The sequence below is a fragment of the Syzygium oleosum genome, unplaced genomic scaffold (genome assembly GCF_021117445.2).
Source record: "Syzygium oleosum isolate NSW1041296 unplaced genomic scaffold, Sole_v2.1 Sole_v2.14, whole genome shotgun sequence".
In the NCBI taxonomy this organism is placed as follows: Eukaryota; Viridiplantae; Streptophyta; class Magnoliopsida; order Myrtales; family Myrtaceae; genus Syzygium; species Syzygium oleosum.
The window spans coordinates 7505124-7522634 of NW_026607498.1; the positions used below are offsets into that span (position 1 = coordinate 7505124).

The following is a 17511-nucleotide window of genomic DNA, read 5'->3' on the forward strand; positions in this document are numbered from 1 at the left end:
GAGGCGCCCCTTGTTTTCAACATCGCAATAATTCTTTATATCCCACTTGTTATCGACCTCGATCGATATTCTTGATTATATCGTTCTCGATCTTCGATTGACGAAAGAAACCTCCTCTAATCCGTATTTTGATCCGTGGATTACAAAATTGTGGACAATCACCCGTCTACGAACTTAACCGAAACCAAACGTGGATGGCGTCCGTATTTCGATTCACCAGTCAGAATCTCGGTCGCATGGAAATTCTTTCGATCAGAGAGACGTAGGGATACCCACCGTCCGGGAAATATAGATCGCGACGACGAGCGCATCTTTCGCTATGTTCGATACGAAATGGAAAAAAGCCTTCGAAGTACCAATTACATCTATAACTCAAACAAATGGGTCTCATCAAAGTATTGAGAGACACTTAAAATGAAGGGGTGGGGGCAGTAATTTCATGAAAAGTGATAATTTAATTGGGTTCTTTTAACTAATTTATCGATTATCTTTTTATATTTTGTATGGAGATAATATCTCAAAAAGACAAAGGAAGATAGAAAAACAGACACGGAAAAATCCAAGTCCCCTCCAAAAACCGTGTGCCTCACCACCCCACCCCCCGGATATCACGTTCCTCCCGGTCCCCCACGTCTCTGCCGCCGTTCCCACACCACCATATATTAAACCCCCTCCAAAATCAACTCCCATTCGTTCACGGATTTTGTCAAATACAAACATACTTCCTCCTCCTCCTCTTCTTCTTCTTCTTCTTCCATAATATCACGTAGCCGTTGCTCGGACCATAGTATGTGCAGGTCAACGGATTTCCCCCACTTCCGCCCCTCCCCCTCCCCCGCCGCCGACCGCCTCGACGTCAAGGCCTTCTACGTCCGCTTCTCCTGCCCTGAGCCCAGCCCCGGCCCCGGCCCCGGCCCCGGCCGTTTCCCCGACTCCCTCACCCTCCTCTACCTCCCCAGCATCGCCGGCCGCCCCCTCGAGATCGATGGCTCCAAGGTCCGCCCCGACCACCCCGCCTTCCTCACCCTCCACCGCGTCGTCACCCCCCTGGCCTCCCGCCGCGGTGACGTGGTCTACGGCTCCCGGGACCGTGTCTGGGCAGGGCCCGGGCTACGGTTTGAGGTGTACATGGGCGAGGAGAAGGCCCTGCGGGGGAGCTTCCGGAGGGAGGAGGGGCTGGAGTGGAGACTGGAGTGCGCGTGCACGCTGGAGAGGGAGATCCTGGCGGGCGCCGGGTGGGTGTCGGAGGTCTGCGTGGCGGCGGAGGGGCATGTGGCGATGAGCGAGAGGGTGGAGATGGTGGCGAGGAAGAGGAGCAGGAAGAGCGGCAGAGCGTTTCGCGGGCTGGAGGAGATTCCGGAGGAGGGAGAGGCGGAGAGCGAATCGGACGGCAGCTGCTGCTGCTGCTGCTGCGAGGGCGAGGGGGAGTGCGGATCGGATGGAGGGGAGGAGGAGGAGGAGTGCAGATCGGACGGCGAGGATTGGGAGGTGAACACGGAGGGAGTGAGGTGGGCGGTCGACGTGGGGATATGGGTGGCGTGCCTCGGCGTGGGCTACTTGGTGTCCAAGGCTTCCGCCAAGAGCCTCCGGCGCCGGAGATTACTCTGATGGAGATTGGACTTTGGCGGGAGCTTTTGATTTTTAATCTAACTTTCTTTCCTTAATATTCTTTGTAAATAGATCTGATACCACCTCTTCAATCTCCCCATCTTGCCATTGATGTGGAAAGTCTCAATTTTGGCATGCTCGATTCCTCGTATCAATAGCTAGAACGAGAGAGATGATATGAAAGTCACATTTCAAATCTACTCGACTGCTCCAGAACATCAATGAAGCTTTTCACCATCTAAAGATCATAGAAATGGACCAACTGAACTAATGCCGGCCATCTGGGTCCTAATGTAAACTCGACTCCTCTTCGCTTCACCCCACTCGACCAGTTTTTCAAGACTAAAACTACCCAAACCAGAGCCGGGCAACGGCGTCGAGAAGTCGCAGACATCGGGCCATTGAATAATGTTGTATTATCAGCTGAATATAAGCATATGTACATCGCGTCTAACCTGAACCTGTTCTTGATTCTGGCCTTTCTATGGGAAAAGGACTCATAACCCGCATCTTGAAGCAGAAATCTAGACCGACTGCTGCGAAAACAAATATAAGCAGACCTTCGGCTATGTACACCGCGCCTGAAAAGGCGTGCGACAGGAAACTTTCCAAATTCAGCTCCAGAGGCGGGCCTGCGCCCAGGTAAGCAAGACCTGCATCGCAAATTCATAACAGTGAACATTCAGCGCAAAATCGTTACATAACGTTTGAGGAATCGTTTCGTCAGTCTGTGAGCTCAAAAGCATGTACCTCTAACGAATCCGAAAGCCGCGGACGTTCCTGTCTTGAGCTGGATGTTGTCCAAGTCTCTTCTGACTGCGTAGCGGAAGGTGATTCCGAACAGCGCGCAGCTGATGAAGTCAATCCCCAAAGGGAGTACCAGCTGGGAGACCGCGGCGACCTGAGTGAGCGAAAGCGGTAGACCCGCGAGGGTACCTACCAGTGCAGACACAGAAGCTGCTTTAACAGACTCCCATCTCTCTTCTTCTCGATTAATTTGCGTGCCATCTTGGTCTTCATCCTGAGCTTTTGCGGTTTGGGAGAGCGAGCGCTCGGCTTCTTCGACCAAGGCCCTTGCTTCCGATAGTTCCCTCTGGGATTCTGCAATCTTCAACACGCGCAACAACGATTTCCTTGTCAGAGACGCAATGATAATCAAACACTGGAGTAATGTCATGATCAGGAGAGCAATCAAGCCGCGTTCTTCCGACAAAGAACATGACCGAGACACACGGCTCAACTCTCTGCTGTATCTGATTCGAAAATGAGGACTCCGATCAACTTGAGTTCCATCGAGCTTGATCAGTCACGCTCTAGTCGGAGTTTATAATAATTCGACCCCCTTGAGCTCATTTCGACTTGGTTCGATAGTCAGAAGAATACTACAGAGCACAACTCAAGAAAATCTCCAGCTCAAGCTTGAACTCAGAATTTCCGACTCGAGCATAAGAAACACAATAAAAAACAACAGAAATTACAGTGATTCTGATGTTACCACAGGAGCGATAATCATGTGACGATTGGATACGTCAAAATTCGAGACTTGACAACTCAAAACTCGATAAAAACTCGAGCCAAATTCGCATCGAGTGAGCTCAAATCGACCAGGAGGAGCTCGCAAGCAGCTCAATCAATCTACCCCTTCAAAGATCATCTCTCTCTCTCTACCGAAACTATTCATTGCCCCTCTCAAGCCTAATGAATCGCTCATACCAGTCTCACCGCGCAGCTTTCCCCAAGATTTCAAATTTAAAAGAGAGAGCCGGTCGCATCCCAAATCTTCCCACGTTCCCCAATACACAATGCGGAATTTCCTTCAAAGGGTTTAAAATTCAAACGATCAACAGTCAAGGAAAGCACCTCGGCAGCTCTGCCCTCCAGCTGCTCGACGTAATTCCTCGTCCGCCGAGCCTCGGCTTCCTGCCTCTCGATCTCCGCGAGCTCCCGCCTGGCCCTGTCCACCCTCCGCGAAGCTCGCTCCAGCCCGTCCAGCAACCCCCTGTTCTCCTCCCTGCGCAGGAGCTCCTCCACCCGCTCGCCCACCATGCCCGACAGCGCGCCCTTCAGGTCGCCGCCCGGTTCGCTCTCGGGGGCGCCGCATCTCGGGACCGAGGTCCGGGGCGCCCGCCGCACGAAGGCGGCGGGATTGAGCGGAGCTCGGCGGCGTGGGGGCGAGGGGCAGCGGCTCGACTTGGGGAAGATCGGGACGGGGGCCAGAGATTGCAGGAGCAGCTGCGCTTCCATTGGAGCTTTTTGCTTATCCTCTCCTCGGCTACTCGTATTCGAAGATATTCGTTACGTAAATACGGATCGAGATTTTCCTATGAATATATCTCAAATTAATTTTTTGACCACTAAAAATCCCAAATTGATATACTTATAATAAATCTACTCTCATTATTTTCCGTTAAATTTTACCGCTAAGTTACTGAGTTTGATGACACGTAACAGTTTACGGGTATACCAGCTTGGGATTTTATCTCTTTATTTGTCACGGGTTTACAAATTTGTGATTTTTCGTGATATTAATTCAATTTTACGAAGGGTAAATTTATCACGAGTGTATTAGTTTTAGGTTTTTTATGGTTAAAAAATTGGTTTAAAGTAAATTTGTCACAGGTGTACCAGTTTGACTTTTTTACCTTTTTCTCAACCTTATGATATTTAGGTATATTAACAATTCAATTTTCACCAAAAAAAAAAATCAATCTATCGAGTTATTATTATCATTTGGGTCAAGTCGATTTTGATTTATTTAATAACAAATTCCCGAATCGTGTGATTTGTGCAATCAAATACTTTCATGACATGTTTGCAAACCTTTCCAAAGAAAAGGATTTTCATAAATAGTGTAAAAAAAAATTAACAAATGAAAAACTGTTTGTATGTTTGCAACTTTTTCGGAGGAAAAATATCTCGTATCTAATAAAACCTTACCTTAGAAAATTAATAATAAAGATACATAAATTATACAAAAAAAAAAAGATGAACTACACAAGTCGTGTGAATCCCTCAATAACTACATGTATAGAAGCTTACACTTGTCAAAAGATCATCGAGCTCGTACGATTCACTAATACATCATTGGCAATAGAAGTGACCAACGTAGCAATATATTTAAGCTATGGTCTCACATCTGCTACAAAATATTCAATCAATTCATGCATAACTAGCAATATAAATTTGACTAAATCGCTTATCGTATTCCTTCATCATTCGCCTCATTACATTTAATCGCAAGTTCGGGCTTTCCTAGGATCTTTTGGAAGGGACCATTCTTCTATCTAACCGTCTTGATCTGGCTTTATATTTATCATAGGACCTATCGACTAAGATAAACTTTGAATTACAAGAATTAGAGACGGGGGAAATTGGTCCAACGATATTTTTGTATTAGAGATGGTGTCATACCATCTGATCTAGCATTCAAGGTGGGGACCCAGATGCAACAAAAACCACGAAGTGGCACATGAACTCGAAGAAGATTGGACATAGAAATTTACACAAAGCCAATAATGACATTGCTAATCTTTCATGGACTGGCTGTCAATGGAAGCAATGGAAGCCCCCTTTCCTTCATTCTCTCACCACATCATATGGCTCATGCCACATGGACTCCTTCCCAAACACCCATGGGATGTGACACTGCTTGAGGGGGTACAGACAGGCTTCACTTGTGCTCTCGTCCTCTCATGCCATCTCCACATGATGATTTCTTTATGTCCAATTTCAAATTTACAAACAAGTTGTGTTGTACCAGCACTAGATTCTTGACTCCATCCCCTGCTTGCCGATGGAGTGTATGCGACTGTCCAACTGGACCATGTGCGATCTATCATTGGTCTTCTTGCTTGATTCCCTCCTTTTACTATTTTGACCCTATGACTGGTTTATGGAGAAGAAAGATTTCTTGGGCTTTGCCTTATAATGGGTATGCTCATTTGCCATCAGCAAAGAGTTTTTTCCAATACCATTCTTGATAATCTCCCTTTTTTACTTCCTGAAAGATCTTCATGGAAACACCATTATCTCCCCTTTCTCTAACGTTTCGCTTCCTCTCATGCTAACATTACGAGAATTTCGCTAGCGGGTCGAGCATCGCCGCTAAAAAGATATCGATTATGGATCGTACAAGTGCCTCGAAATTAACCCGTTAACAACATTAATACTGTTCTCCCTATATGTCCCTATTAGTGAAGTAGAATTACAGACTGAGGCATGTCGAAAACATGTTTTGGGGCACTTTCAAGCTGTCAAAGAGGAGCCTTTTGGGGGCTTCCTTTGGTGTGCACTTCTTGAGCCTTCTTCACCGAAAGAAGAGATTAAAGTAATCGATTGCATCTCCTTTCATCGCAAAGCAAGTGAATTTTAAAAACCAATAAATAAATTTGACCGCGAGTCCATGATTCCACAAGAGGGGCAATGCGGTAACTGCACCCAAAACTTGCCCTCCTCCTCCTTCTTCTCCACCGATCTGGAACTTCCACTGAAACAATAAAAGAGCCTCACTCCTTCAAGCTTCTGAGAAGCAAGAAAAGCTAAACAAGCTCAGCAGAGAGAGAGAAGATGGCCATTCCCAGAAGCCCAAGATTCCAGTTCCTCTGCGCTGCCCTCCTCCAGCTTCTGATGATCTCCGTGCACGTCTCGTCCTACCAGTACAAGGTGGGCGACTTGGACGCCTGGGGAATCCCCACCGAATCCAACTCTCAAGTCTATGCACAGTGGTCCAAGTACCACTCCCTCAGGCTCGGCGATTCCCTCTGTAAGTCTCTCCCCCTCTCTCTCCCTCTCATCCAATCTTGATTCGCATTTCCGAAACGTAGCGCCCGGGTTCGAAGAGCTTGAATTCCCCTGTTTTATGGAGAGAACAAAGGAATGGCCTTGACATGCTCTGCATCCCTCAAATGCAGTGTTCCTGTACCCGCCCAGCCAGGATTCGGTGGTCCAGGTCACGCAGCAAGCCTACGACGCCTGCAACGTCACGGATCCCATCCTGTACATGAACAACGGCAACTCCCTCTTCAACGTGACCTCCCCCGGCGTGTTCTACTTCACCAGCGGCACCCCGGGCCACTGCGAGAAGGAGCAGAAGCTCCAAATCTCCGTCCTCTCCGGGAACGGCTCCGCCTCCGCCTCCGCCCCGTCCGGCGGCCCGAACGCGCTGCCCGACATCTCGCCCTCCTACCCCACCGTGTTCGGGTCGATCCCGGCGGGGACGTCCTCGGCGCACTCCCGGGGCGTTCCGCCGGCGCTCGCGGCGATGGCCGTCGGGCTTCTCGCGTACGCCGCGACCGGCGGCGGCGGCGGCGGCGGCCGGTTCATGTGAGGAGCAGAAATTCCGGGGAACAATATGGTTGAGCATTATTCAATCTCGCTACACTTTCGGCCATTTTGCTTATTCAAGAATTTCTGCATATAGTAAAATTTTATTTCAAACCGTTGTAATTCTTTAGAGCAGAGCTCGAGGGAATAAAATTTTCAATTTTTTTTTAAACTGGACCCATTAATTGTATTCACTTTCTTTTTAAGAAATCCAAGGGAAAAAAAAGAAGTTTATTTTGCAGCTGCGTTTTGCTGATTTCTAAAAAAGGAAGAACAAAGATTTAGGTTTAGATTACCAATGGGTGGTCCCAGAAATCCTGCGTAATGTCGCCAGATGCTTTACGGCAATTTCGAGGCTCAATAGTTGCATTAATCAATAAAATTAAAATTGATTTCGACCCGAATAAAAATAATTAAATTAATTGTTATTATTTTTTTGGACAGCTAGAATTGCGCGTCGGTGGCGACAGCACCGCGCCTCCGCGTTCCTCTTTGCGTGCCAAGATCTACCAAGAGTTTTTTGATCGCTAAGATCCAAACCCAAAAATCATATGCCAAGATCCGGACGGCGTTTTGTCAAATACGAAGCATTTAGCTTGCCCGATTGTTTTCACCAAAAAAGGGACGATGAAGTACCTTTTGCGATGTGAACGGACCGATGTGAATCGATAAAGATTATGAAGAAACGGTTTTCTGTAAAATTTTGGACATCAAACGACAGCGATTTTAACAATACGAACGCCGAGAATAATAGTTGCCGGTAACGTAAATAGCAGGGAAGTAAAGTTAATAATAGATTTGCATAAGGTCGTTCAAGAGGCCAAGCTAATAAATGGGTTTTATTCGGAAGCTTTTATCTGATCAGACATCGAGAATTGAGAAAGACTTTGTTTTAACCCGACATTATCTAACTTATGATGTTGGATTACTCCGAATTCGGGTCAACGATGAATTGGTAATTAGACCCGTCAAAATGGGTTACAAACTCATTTCTTAACCCATATTTGATGGGCTGTGTTAGATATATTCAATAAATTGGTTTATAATGATAAAGTCCAAAATAATATGGGTATTAGATGGGTCCACAATTTACTTAGACCCAATTCTTTTTATGACTCTTTCTTCACTTACTCTCGTCCTCACTCAATCTTGCGCTCGCTCCTTCCGCGTTCTCACCTTGGTCCGGGTGTGAATTTTCCTAGATTTGAGATTAAATATAGAAGGGTTTTAACAATATGAATCGGATCAATAGGTCGCTAGATTCGCATTACATGAAAATGAATCAACCTGGGCCAGACCAATTTGGACCCGATCCCGATCCAAACCCAACTGGTCCCATGTTAGGCGGACTTATTAGTAACGTGAGTCGAGGGCATCGGGTCATTTCCGTAATTCCGCCGAAACTGCGGGTCCCAAATCGTCCATCGGCCCCAGAAGAAACTCGCCGCCTTCTAATCAGCGGAATCAGCGGAGTTCGCCGAGCTCCGCCGCGCGCCCCCCCGCTCTTCCTCTTCCGGAACCCCTGCACTCTCCCTCTCCCTCTCTCCCTGCGATCCACGTGTTCATTCGCCGGAAATCGACGCACGATCGATCGGATCGAGTCGCGAGCTCCGCTCGCCGCTCCGTCGATCCTCGCGGCGAGAAGCGCGAATCCGAAGAGCTCCGATCCTTCGCCGCTTCAATCTAGCGTCGTATCGGGTTCCGGTACCTTCGTTTTTCCCGAGCCTCTTCTTCGATCGCCGCTCCTCAGCAGTTCCTTCGATCGCTTGCGTGCGTCCGTGGCCTCGATCGGATTCTCGTCGGCGCCGCTCACCGAGCCGACCCGGGAACCCGAGCGCCGTCGCCGCCTCCGTCGGAGGGAAGGTAGGGTTTCCTTGATGCTGGTTGAGTTTGTGATTGATTGATTTGCTCTGGGTCTCTCTGAGCAGAGAACGGGGATGGAGAGAGAGCTGCGCTCAGAATTTTCTTGTGGCCCCCTTTTGTTTTTCTCCTCTCTTTTGATGAGCTTGATCTTTAGGGAGGTGGGTGCGAGGTGGATTTGGTTGCTAGCGGTTTGGGCGTAGCAGGGCAATGGCGGAGGTGATCGGTCCGAGTCTGTACAGTTGCTGCCATTGCCGAAACCATGTGGCGCTCCACGACGATGTCATTTCCAAAAGCTTTCAGGTAGTGCTGGTTTCCCCTCTTTAGATTTGATCGGTTGCTCTCTACATTGCGTTGCTCTGGTTGTGCGTTGGTCTGGGATACGGGGGCCTTGGATGGAAATTTGATGAACTAAATTAACTTCACAATGTGAGAGTCGAGGAGTGGCCGGTGCATAAATTTAGATCGAGGGGGGGGGGGGGGGGGGTGTGCGTGCCGAGCGAGCGAAAGATTGTGTGGAGTCTCAGTTCAAGTGGGTGAAACAAAGGTAAAAATTTCGAAAGAGATTACGCCACACCTAGAGGCTGAGTGGCGGTGAGCCCCTCGAGCCCCGCATAGGCTCGTCTTTCCTAAGGAGGATTTGAGATAGGTATTAGATGTTTTAAGTTACTGTGAAATTTTAAGTACTAGAGATGCTGGTGGGGTGGTGTCAAACTACCTGTTAGAAGGGTAGGAAATGTATCGAGAAAATTCAGACAAAAGCGATGAATTTCGAAGCCGAAAACCCGTTTGACTTAATTGTTTATAAGAGGGAATGAAATAAGCTTGATGATGTTGGCTAGAACAGAGTGTAGAAAGTAGAATTCACACGAAGGAAACTGAAGCTTTGGTGAGTGTTGTCACCATGCTGCAACCAGGAGTGTGATGAACTAGGGGATAGAATTCAATATATTTGTTACTATGTTGGTGTCAGGGAAGAAACGGTCGAGCTTTTTTGTTCTCCCACGCAATGAATGTTATGGTCGGACCGAAAGAGGACAGGCAGCTCATGACCGGCCTTCACACGGTGGCTGATGTATACTGCTCGGATTGCCACGACCTTCTCGGGTGGAAGTATGAAAGGGCATATGTAGAAACTCAAAAGTACAAGGAAGGGAAGTTCATTCTCGAGAAATCAAAAATAGTAAAGGAGAACTGGTAGTCCAACTTGTGTTCATGGTCATGGATTTGGTTGGTCTCTGGACACTTCAGTTGCTCAGGTGAGGCAGAAGTTCGCAACTGGAAATAGTCTGCCATTTCTCCTCTTTGAAATATTTTTGTGTTTTTGCATAGTGGTTGTGCCTCTGATGATTCAATCGTGTTAATAAATCTCGTGTACAGATTCGCCGGTCATTCTTGTGCTTTGTATCTGTTGAACAAGATTGTCTATTTCGTGACGGATTGTCCATGTGCATTTCAATGTGTTGGTTGGTATGTACAGATGGAACTCCTTGATGAATGCAGAAAGAGGCTTAAAATGGCCTCTATGCCTGCGTTTGGTGTTTCCTGACTTTGCAGTCTGTTCCTAATGACAGCAGAAGTTTAACTTTGTGAATCTTTTTCGTGATGACCAATTAAATGTTTGGGATTTAAAACAGATTCTCAACGATTGTTCATTCTTGCGAGGATTCCCAATTCGGTCGCGGGTCATTTTGTTGTCTGAATGATAAAAGAAGTGCCGAAGATGTTTGACATTGTTATTTATGCCGGTTGCACCGGGTGAAATGCGAGGTGGATTGAGCTACTTCTTTGTATGTGCGGTTGTGCTGCATGATACAAGCGAACGAAAGTCAAGCGAGGGGTTGACGAAGCACACATTCTAAAGGAGCTTGTCAAAATGCCTTGATTACAAAACCAGTAGCAGATGGACGTGATCAATGGGCTTCTCACAGCCGGTTCTTCCGCCGATTCACGCATAATTGCCATCTTCTCAGCAGTTCACTCCGTCCTCTTTTTCCCGATTCACGAGATTGGACTCGGGTGCTCTGTTCTGTGCTTGCCCCTCTAGTTTCGAGTTTCGCATCTGGTCTCGTCCGACCGTGACGTGGCATCCCGAGTAACAGGAGAAATTAGGGTGGCTAGTATTCTATTGTTTTGGAGAAAGCTGTAAGTTCAATGTACCCTCTCGTATGCTCGAGAAACCTGTGTGAAGAGCGAGTCCCTCGTGCTCGGAAACGTTTCCCTTCATCTGAATGATGATTGCTACCGTCTCCATATTCAAATGGTGCATTGAGAATCCTGTGAAGGAAACAAAAGAGACCAAGACTGCCGAAGGTGGTATGAACATATCCTAGTCTATGAGCGCAATAAAAGGACGGTGGTCGGTGGTGGTTGGTGGGTGGCGTTAAGGGGGGCGCTGTCGGAGTTGGCGGTGGATATTGTGTTGGTGGGGCTCGGTGCCAATCGGAATATCAGATGGCTGATGGTGATTTTTTTGTTTTATATTTGCTTTTTAAAATTTTGATTACTCTTATAATTATCCACGATTTAGGTGGAGGTTGATGCCTTAGGGTGTGCATGACAATCATTCTGTGTCCGGGAACTATTTCTATTCAGAAATGATTCTTTTTGATTCTGTGCCCCGAAATAATTTCTGAGCATTTGAAGGCGTTTGGTAACTGTCCAAAATTTCTATTCCTGGGATAGAAAAGAACAGAAATACGTTTGGTAACTACACAAAATTTCTTTTTATTAATAATATTTAAATAATATTTTAAATTGTTTAATTTTTTTTTTCTTTCTACCCTTCCCTTCTTTGGCCAGGGCCGGTCGCTGGCGCCGGCGACCGGCCACAGGCCAGGGCGTCGCGGCCCTGGCCGCCTACCTCACCGCCGGCCTCGCCGTCGGTCGCGACGGCGAGGTCGGCTTCGCCGTGGGTCGCGACGGCGAGGCTCGGCCTCGCCCGATCTGGGCGAGGGTCCAGCCCTCACCCTCGCCGACAAGGGCCGTGATGCCCTCGTCGGCCCTGGGCTATGACCGGTTTGCCGGCGACCGGCCACAGCCCAGGGAAGAGCAACACAAAAAAGGAAAGAAAAAAAAGAAAAAGAAGAAAAAGAACTCATTCTCAAAATTGTGCCGAGAAACAAGAAGCAACTTTTTTTTACTTCTTGTTTATATTCCAAAACTGTTTCTGGGCACAAATTTTTGCAAAAATGTGCCCGGGAACAAAAAGTTTACCAAACGCATTTCTGTTCCCAAACTATTTCTGGGAACAAAAAAACAGAAATTTTCGCTGTTTGGCACGTTATCAAACGGGCCTTAGCAGTTTTCTATGATTGTGGAAGCAATCAGTTTTTGTTGGACCTATTATTTGGTTGTCTAGCAACAGCATAGAATCTATCACAATTTACAAAGCGATATCCTAAAATTTCTCATATTAATATATCGAATCTATCATAATTTACACAAAAAAAATGAAGTTTCGCTCGATTATGAAATTCAATTTACAGTCTTGACATTACGAAAACTCGCCTACAAGACGCATCCCGATCACCAATATCATAAGAGCAAGTCGAGTTAAATAATCCCCTTTCAAGATATATTCCATTTCTTGTTTAGTCCCCCCTACTACAGATTTTGTTTTTTGGTCAAACCCTACAACAGGTTGATTTTAAGCAGCATCAAATTTCATTGATTTTGAATTTCAATGGATACTCACCTTTGTCTGGTAAGCCATGCCTTATAAAGATGGCGGCCAAATTCCTTTAAAAGGCATCGACTTTAATTCAAGTTTCAATCCTAATCCAAACTTTATTTGTCTCGTTAAAAAAAGTATCAGCTTTATTTTAGGTCCCAATTCTGGCCTAAATTTTTTCTTGTCTCACAGAAAAACACAAACTTTAATTCTTGCCCCAATTCTAGCTTGAACTTTTTTTTTTGTCTCATGAAAATGCACAAACTTTGAGTCAGTACCCAAATTTAGTCACTGTCAAGTTTCTGTTGAGTACACATGGAATGACATGTCGGATATTTAACGACATCATTGTACGAAAACTTGACGGGGGCCAAATTCAGGTAGCTACAAAAAATTAGTGCTCTTTTATGAGACAAAAAAAAAATGTTTGAACTAGAATCGGTCACCAACTCAAAGTTAGTACCTTTTTAAGAGACAAAAGAGAATTTGGGTCAAAATCGAGACACGATCTGTAATTTGCGCTTTTTTTCATCGAGAAGAAAAAAAAAAAAGGTTAAGGCTAGAATCGAGACCCGATCGGAAGCGGGTGCTTTCTAAGCGGAATTAGGCCGCCCATCTTTACATCGAATGATTGCCCCTTGTTGCAATCAAAGCCAATTTGATTAAGGAAAAAAAAAACCATTAAAGGAATTGTTGGTTTTGCAAATTTAAAACTTAAAACTAATCGAAACTAAATAAATCTAATTTAATTAACCTACTGAAAAAAAAATAAAATTCTCTCTTTATTTAGCCACACGAAGATACTATTCCCCCCCGGGTTTCATTCGTCTCTATCTCTCAATCCCTCGCCGGTCTCCCACGCTGACCATCGCCCCCCATCTCGCCAAATCTCCACGAACCTTTCCAAAACTTTCGATTCGACCCTGCTCTTCCCCCATCGATCTTCATCAATTCGCCGATCGCAATCGCAATCCCGTCGTTGTCGTCGTCGTCGTCGTCGGAGTTTCTGATTTCGATACTTGGATTGATTTCCGTGGGGGGGTGTGGGGGAATCGGATCGGATTTCGGGAGAATGTACGTGAAGGCTGTGCCGCCGACGGATCTGAACCGGAACACGGAGTGGTTCACGTACCCCGGGGTGTGGACGACGTACATCCTCATCGTGTTCATCTCCTGGCTCATCGTCCTCTCCCTCTTCAGCTGCTCCCCCGGGATGGCCTGGACCATCGTCAACCTCTCCCACTTCCTCGTACGTCTCTCTTTTGTTTTTTTTTCTTCTCTTTTTCCCTTTAGGTTGTTTCCGGTTCTGGGTCTGCGGCAAGTTTCGGTTTTGTGTCGATCGGTCGAGGTTGAGGGTCGATCGTCTGCCCTTGTTGCTGTTGTCGTGTGGGGGCGGCCTGGGGCGTTGAGGCTTTTCGCGTTTTCTTGTGTGTTGGGTCACTGCTCGGCGGATTAGGTTGTGCCTGAGTGGTCGAAGGAATCGGTCGCGAATGGATTTTGGAGTGGATTAGCTTGGGCGTCCCTAGGCTCCTCGGTTGTTGGCGTTATGAGTTGAAGAAAAAGTGGGTCGATTGGGAATTCACCCGTTTGCGTCTTTTTTCGGGATAGTTCCGCTCTTACAAGCGAGAAAAAGAGAGTGGTGTGGTGGGCTTTAGGGTGGGGGTGATCTCATTTTTATGTTGGTGTTGTTGGGATTTTCCATGTTTCTGGTGTTTCCTTGTAAGTATGTAGATCATCACATTCAGGAATCTGGAGTGTCCTATTGGATGTTGGGAGCATTGGCTAGCATTTGTGTGTCTAGGCTGTTGGTTATCATTTCATTGAGAATTGTGATTAACCAACCTTCGAGTGGTGTAGAAGAGCTGGTACGTAATTGATATCTTTTGTGTCGAGTAGGAAAGAGATTGTACCTTTCTATTCTGTCAAGCAGAAATTTCAGCATGAGCGTGTGGTGAATAGTGCCATGAATATATGGATGACTTCTATTTCTCCAGCAATCTGCTGATTATACGCCATAATGTCCTCGAACTATCAGTGTCGAAACGTTTCACTCGTATAATTTGAAGGGACTTTTGTATAGTTAGTAGGTTGTACTACGTGCATGAGTACCATTTCTGCTGAAGTTTCTCAGTCTTGAACTTCATCATTTTAGTCCAAGTATCGCTGATTACTCCAGTTTGTTGCGGCTATGGTTATGTGTGCAAATGTTAGATATGTTGCAAAATGTCGTGCCTCTATATGTTGGCAATTAGATTCATGATCTTGAAAGTCATGATCCATCTTGAATTTTTGGTCAGGGAGTGCCTGTGATAAGTCCAGGAGTCACTTTTGGCATCTTTGTGTATTCTCTGTTTTCTTCTTTAGCCTTACTTCAGGTAACGTTACATTAAGCCACAAAGGCAACGAGCCGTATTGTCCAGAGGGAGACATACTTGTTCTCGAAGATATTTGTCTACATTGGTCTTGTTACTGTGGCTTCTAGACATGGGAAGTTATTTTTGAGAAACGAGTAAATTTATTGATTGGTTTGATGGGATCAATAATTTAGAAATTTCTTTGTTTCATTCAATGTCTTCTCAAGTAATTCTTATTCAGAGGGAGTTCCTGTATTGCACAAGTTTCTTTTTTATATCTTTCATTTTGGATAGAGGTCTATGAAAGTTTCTTCATCCGCTGTGGTTAATTATCTTTCTTCTGCCAATATATAAACTCCGTCTTGCCATTCGAGTTACTGACTCTGTGGTGATTATTACATCTTCCTTCAGGTAACTTATCATTTCTTTCATTGGAAGAAGGGCACGCCATTTTCTGATGACCAGGGAATCTACAATGCTTTGACTTGGTGGGAACAGATAGACAATGGCAAGCAACTCACTCGGAATAGGAAGTTTTTGACTGTCGTTCCTGTGGTGCTGTAAGTGATTTGCATGTCATTTTAAGCCTTTTCACCTGATTATTAGGCTACTTTTGTGACATAGTTACGTCTATTGCACCCATGGGGCCATGTCATGCACTGTTTGTTGTTTATCGACCGGGTTTTTACCTTTGATAAGGTTCATTCTTAATCGAGCTAATTTCATTCCAGTTTCTTAAATAGCTATGTCATTGTTATATTGGGTTGTGGTTGGGTCGGGTTGAGGTGGTCTCATGGATGTACTATTAGTACAAAATTATTAAGCTTCTGGTACTGAACTCATGCACTTTGTGCCCTACATACAGCATTACCAGATTCTTAGGTGTGGACTTCCTCTTCTAGGCTTGACAAGGTGTTCTGTTGCAGTGATTGGCTTTCAATTTATGACTGTTCGTATTTCTTAATTTGACTGATTATCCAATCTAATTGCACGTTAAAAAGATAATAGTACCTGGTATGGGAAGGTCTTTTTCACGAGTGAATGATTATCAATTTTTTAAACGAGTCCTAACTATTAGCTATTTCCTATACTAGGTTGTACATAAATGTGTAGAGGAAGTGGCATTTTCCCTTGTTCAGAAACGGGGTGTTAAAAAAAAAACAAATATTGGTTTTCTCTCTGTCAACTGATTGTTGTGAAGATCATATTTAACAGACAATACATAGGTTATACATTATATTAGTTGTTGTGTCTGGATTGATGGTTCAAGAGAAAATAGGTCCAAGGATGTGTTGAATTGATGCATCTGAATCAGCTTCTCTGGGTATTTAGACCTCTGACCTTCAGTTTTCTCTTTATACCCTGTCTACCCTCGCCTGTGCTGCTCTTATGGTTCCTGTCATTTTGTCACAAAATTTGCAAATCATTAAAAAAAAAATGGTGAAACCAGCCTCTGTTGATTTGCGTGTACTATGGGACTATTCTTTTCCTATATTATGCTCAAGGAAACAAAGAAGGACTGATTTCCCCACCCCACCCCAACCGAAAAAGGCATAAAGTGGAGTTTTGTTTATAGCCTAGATCAAGGACTCTTTTATGTAGTTCTTTGTGGAGTTCATCCTAATAACCCCTTTGGTGCTGTGGTGGAAGTTTTTAACCCCTATAATGTTGTCCTTACAATTAGTTTTGTCGTTTTCGTACCTTTAGACATCCAATGCCCATAAATCCCAGATCTGAGATCCAATTTGGATATGGTCGATCACTCTCATATTTCTGTCTGCTCTGCACGCTATGGTATATCGTTGACTGCATCATGTTTAGGGGATATAGATTGTTCCACACTAAGCTAGGAGCCTGGGGGGCATAAAAGCATCTTAAATCGGGTAAATTATCCATTGTTGCACATAAGGTCTTCTATAAAATCTGCAATCTTAGATACAATTAGCCTCACGATTTAGAGTTACTTTTGCTGTTTTTAGTCGCAAGAAGGACCTCCTTCATAGCCTTGTTTCATCTGGCAGGTATCTCATAGCCTCACACACAACAGACTATAAGAACCCGATGCTCTTCCTTAACACTTTGGCGGTATTTGTATTGGTGGTGGCAAAGTTTCCCAATATGCACAAGGTACGCATATTCGGAATAAATGCTGATCACTAACTGGAGGCTTCCTGGGTGGATTATTTTGGGATGTATGAGCCAATGGTGACGTTGCTGTGCCGTGCCAGAGCTGAGAACCGGAAGATGTATCTTTTCCCCCTTTGCTTTTAAGGATTTTATGTATGATGCTTCTAGTTACACATCAAACAGAAAAAGTATATTCTTATTAGCCCGGATCCCTAGGATGAATGTCTTCTTTCAGTTAAAGACAGATTAGGTGAAGCTTGTTGCTTTGCTATTTTGCTCCCCTACCATGGGGATCCTTTTTGTCTTCATATAGCTTAATGATGATTTTTGTTCTATAATTATTTGTCAATGCTGTGTGCTACTCTTATTCGGAGGCGAGGAAGGTGATGATGTATTTGCTGTTAAACGGTGGACAAATAGATCTATCCCCAGTTCCAATAAGGGAATATGAAGAAAATTTTCTAATTGCACTGATCGAACGTCTATACCATTGGATCACATTAGGTCGATGAATGGTCTGCCCAATCCATTGGCTCATGCCCATGAGCTGGTATTTGCATCCTTTGC

General features: G+C 45.2%; 5 protein-coding genes across 7 annotated transcripts; 4 read left to right on the forward strand and 1 right to left on the reverse strand.

Annotated features, from left to right (window-relative positions):
• Nucleotides 1-666: 666 nt before the first annotated feature.
• On the forward strand, nt 667-1808 carry LOC115691270 (uncharacterized). The gene has a single exon (XM_030617867.2). The coding sequence runs from the start codon at nt 790-792 to the stop codon at nt 1606-1608; it is 819 nt and encodes a 272-aa protein (XP_030473727.2). The 5' UTR covers nt 667-789; the 3' UTR covers nt 1609-1808.
• Nucleotides 1809-2009: 201 nt separating this feature from the next.
• Nucleotides 2010-3893, reverse strand: LOC115691269 (uncharacterized). Its single transcript, XM_030617866.2, has 3 exons — nt 3469-3893; nt 2359-2716; nt 2010-2261 (listed from the first exon to the last, which is right to left on the reverse strand). Exons 1-3 carry the CDS (start codon nt 3850-3852, stop codon nt 2059-2061), a joined length of 945 nt encoding a protein of 314 aa, XP_030473726.2. The 5' UTR covers nt 3853-3893; the 3' UTR covers nt 2010-2058.
• Nucleotides 3894-6092: 2199 nt separating this feature from the next.
• LOC115691293 (mavicyanin) lies at nt 6093-7096 on the forward strand. The gene is made up of 2 exons (XM_030617892.2): nt 6093-6370; nt 6519-7096. Exons 1-2 carry the CDS (start codon nt 6175-6177, stop codon nt 6932-6934), a joined length of 612 nt encoding a protein of 203 aa, XP_030473752.2. The 5' UTR covers nt 6093-6174; the 3' UTR covers nt 6935-7096.
• Nucleotides 7097-8688: 1592 nt separating this feature from the next.
• LOC115667807 (protein yippee-like At4g27745) lies at nt 8689-12182 on the forward strand. Of its 3 annotated transcripts, XR_008817982.1 has the most exons (4): nt 8689-9093; nt 9764-10049; nt 10428-11342; nt 12095-12182. XR_008817982.1 is itself a non-coding variant. In XM_030589346.2 (2 exons), the coding sequence occupies exons 1-2, from the start codon at nt 9001-9003 to the stop codon at nt 9989-9991; spliced, it is 321 nt and encodes a 106-aa protein (XP_030445206.1). In that variant the 5' UTR covers nt 8698-9000; the 3' UTR covers nt 9992-10384. The 3 variants fall into 3 exon arrangements, 1 of the variants encoding a protein (XP_030445206.1); XR_008817981.1 differs by lacking the exons at nt 10428-11342; nt 12095-12182 and adding an exon at nt 10171-10384; XM_030589346.2 differs by lacking the exons at nt 10428-11342; nt 12095-12182 and having other exon boundaries at nt 8698-9093; nt 9764-10384.
• A 1082-nt stretch (nt 12183-13264) lies between these two features.
• On the forward strand, nt 13265-17282 carry LOC115691284 (uncharacterized). Its single transcript, XM_030617884.2, has 3 exons — nt 13265-13712; nt 15229-15377; nt 16839-17282. The coding sequence occupies exons 1-3, from the start codon at nt 13536-13538 to the stop codon at nt 16975-16977; spliced, it is 465 nt and encodes a 154-aa protein (XP_030473744.1). The 5' UTR covers nt 13265-13535; the 3' UTR covers nt 16978-17282.
• The last annotated feature ends 229 nt before the right edge of the window (nt 17283-17511 follow it).

Excerpts from the sequence above, each read along its gene's own strand:
- LOC115691270 (XM_030617867.2), top strand. The coding sequence starts at position 790 with ATGTGCAGGTCAACGGATTTCCCCCACTTCCGCCCCTCCCCCTCCCCC.
- LOC115691269 (XM_030617866.2), bottom strand. The coding sequence starts at position 3,852 with ATGGAAGCGCAGCTGCTCCTGCAATCTCTGGCCCCCGTCCCGATCTTC. Across the intron at positions 2,717-3,468 it reads TGGAGGGCAGAGCTGCCGAG|ATTGCAGAATCCCAGAGGGA; the intron begins GTGCTTTCCTTG and ends CGCGTGTTGAAG. Across the intron at positions 2,262-2,358 it reads GGCTTTCGGATTCGTTAGAG|GTCTTGCTTACCTGGGCGCA; the intron begins GTACATGCTTTT and ends TTTGCGATGCAG.
- LOC115691293 (XM_030617892.2), top strand. The coding sequence starts at position 6,175 with ATGGCCATTCCCAGAAGCCCAAGATTCCAGTTCCTCTGCGCTGCCCTC. Across the intron at positions 6,371-6,518 it reads CAGGCTCGGCGATTCCCTCT|TGTTCCTGTACCCGCCCAGC; the intron begins GTAAGTCTCTCC and ends CCTCAAATGCAG.
- LOC115667807 (XM_030589346.2), top strand. The coding sequence starts at position 9,001 with ATGGCGGAGGTGATCGGTCCGAGTCTGTACAGTTGCTGCCATTGCCGA. Across the intron at positions 9,094-9,763 it reads TCATTTCCAAAAGCTTTCAG|GGAAGAAACGGTCGAGCTTT; the intron begins GTAGTGCTGGTT and ends TGTTGGTGTCAG.
- LOC115691284 (XM_030617884.2), top strand. The coding sequence starts at position 13,536 with ATGTACGTGAAGGCTGTGCCGCCGACGGATCTGAACCGGAACACGGAG. Across the intron at positions 13,713-15,228 it reads TCAACCTCTCCCACTTCCTC|GTAACTTATCATTTCTTTCA; the intron begins GTACGTCTCTCT and ends ATCTTCCTTCAG. Across the intron at positions 15,378-16,838 it reads ACTGTCGTTCCTGTGGTGCT|GTATCTCATAGCCTCACACA; the intron begins GTAAGTGATTTG and ends TTCATCTGGCAG.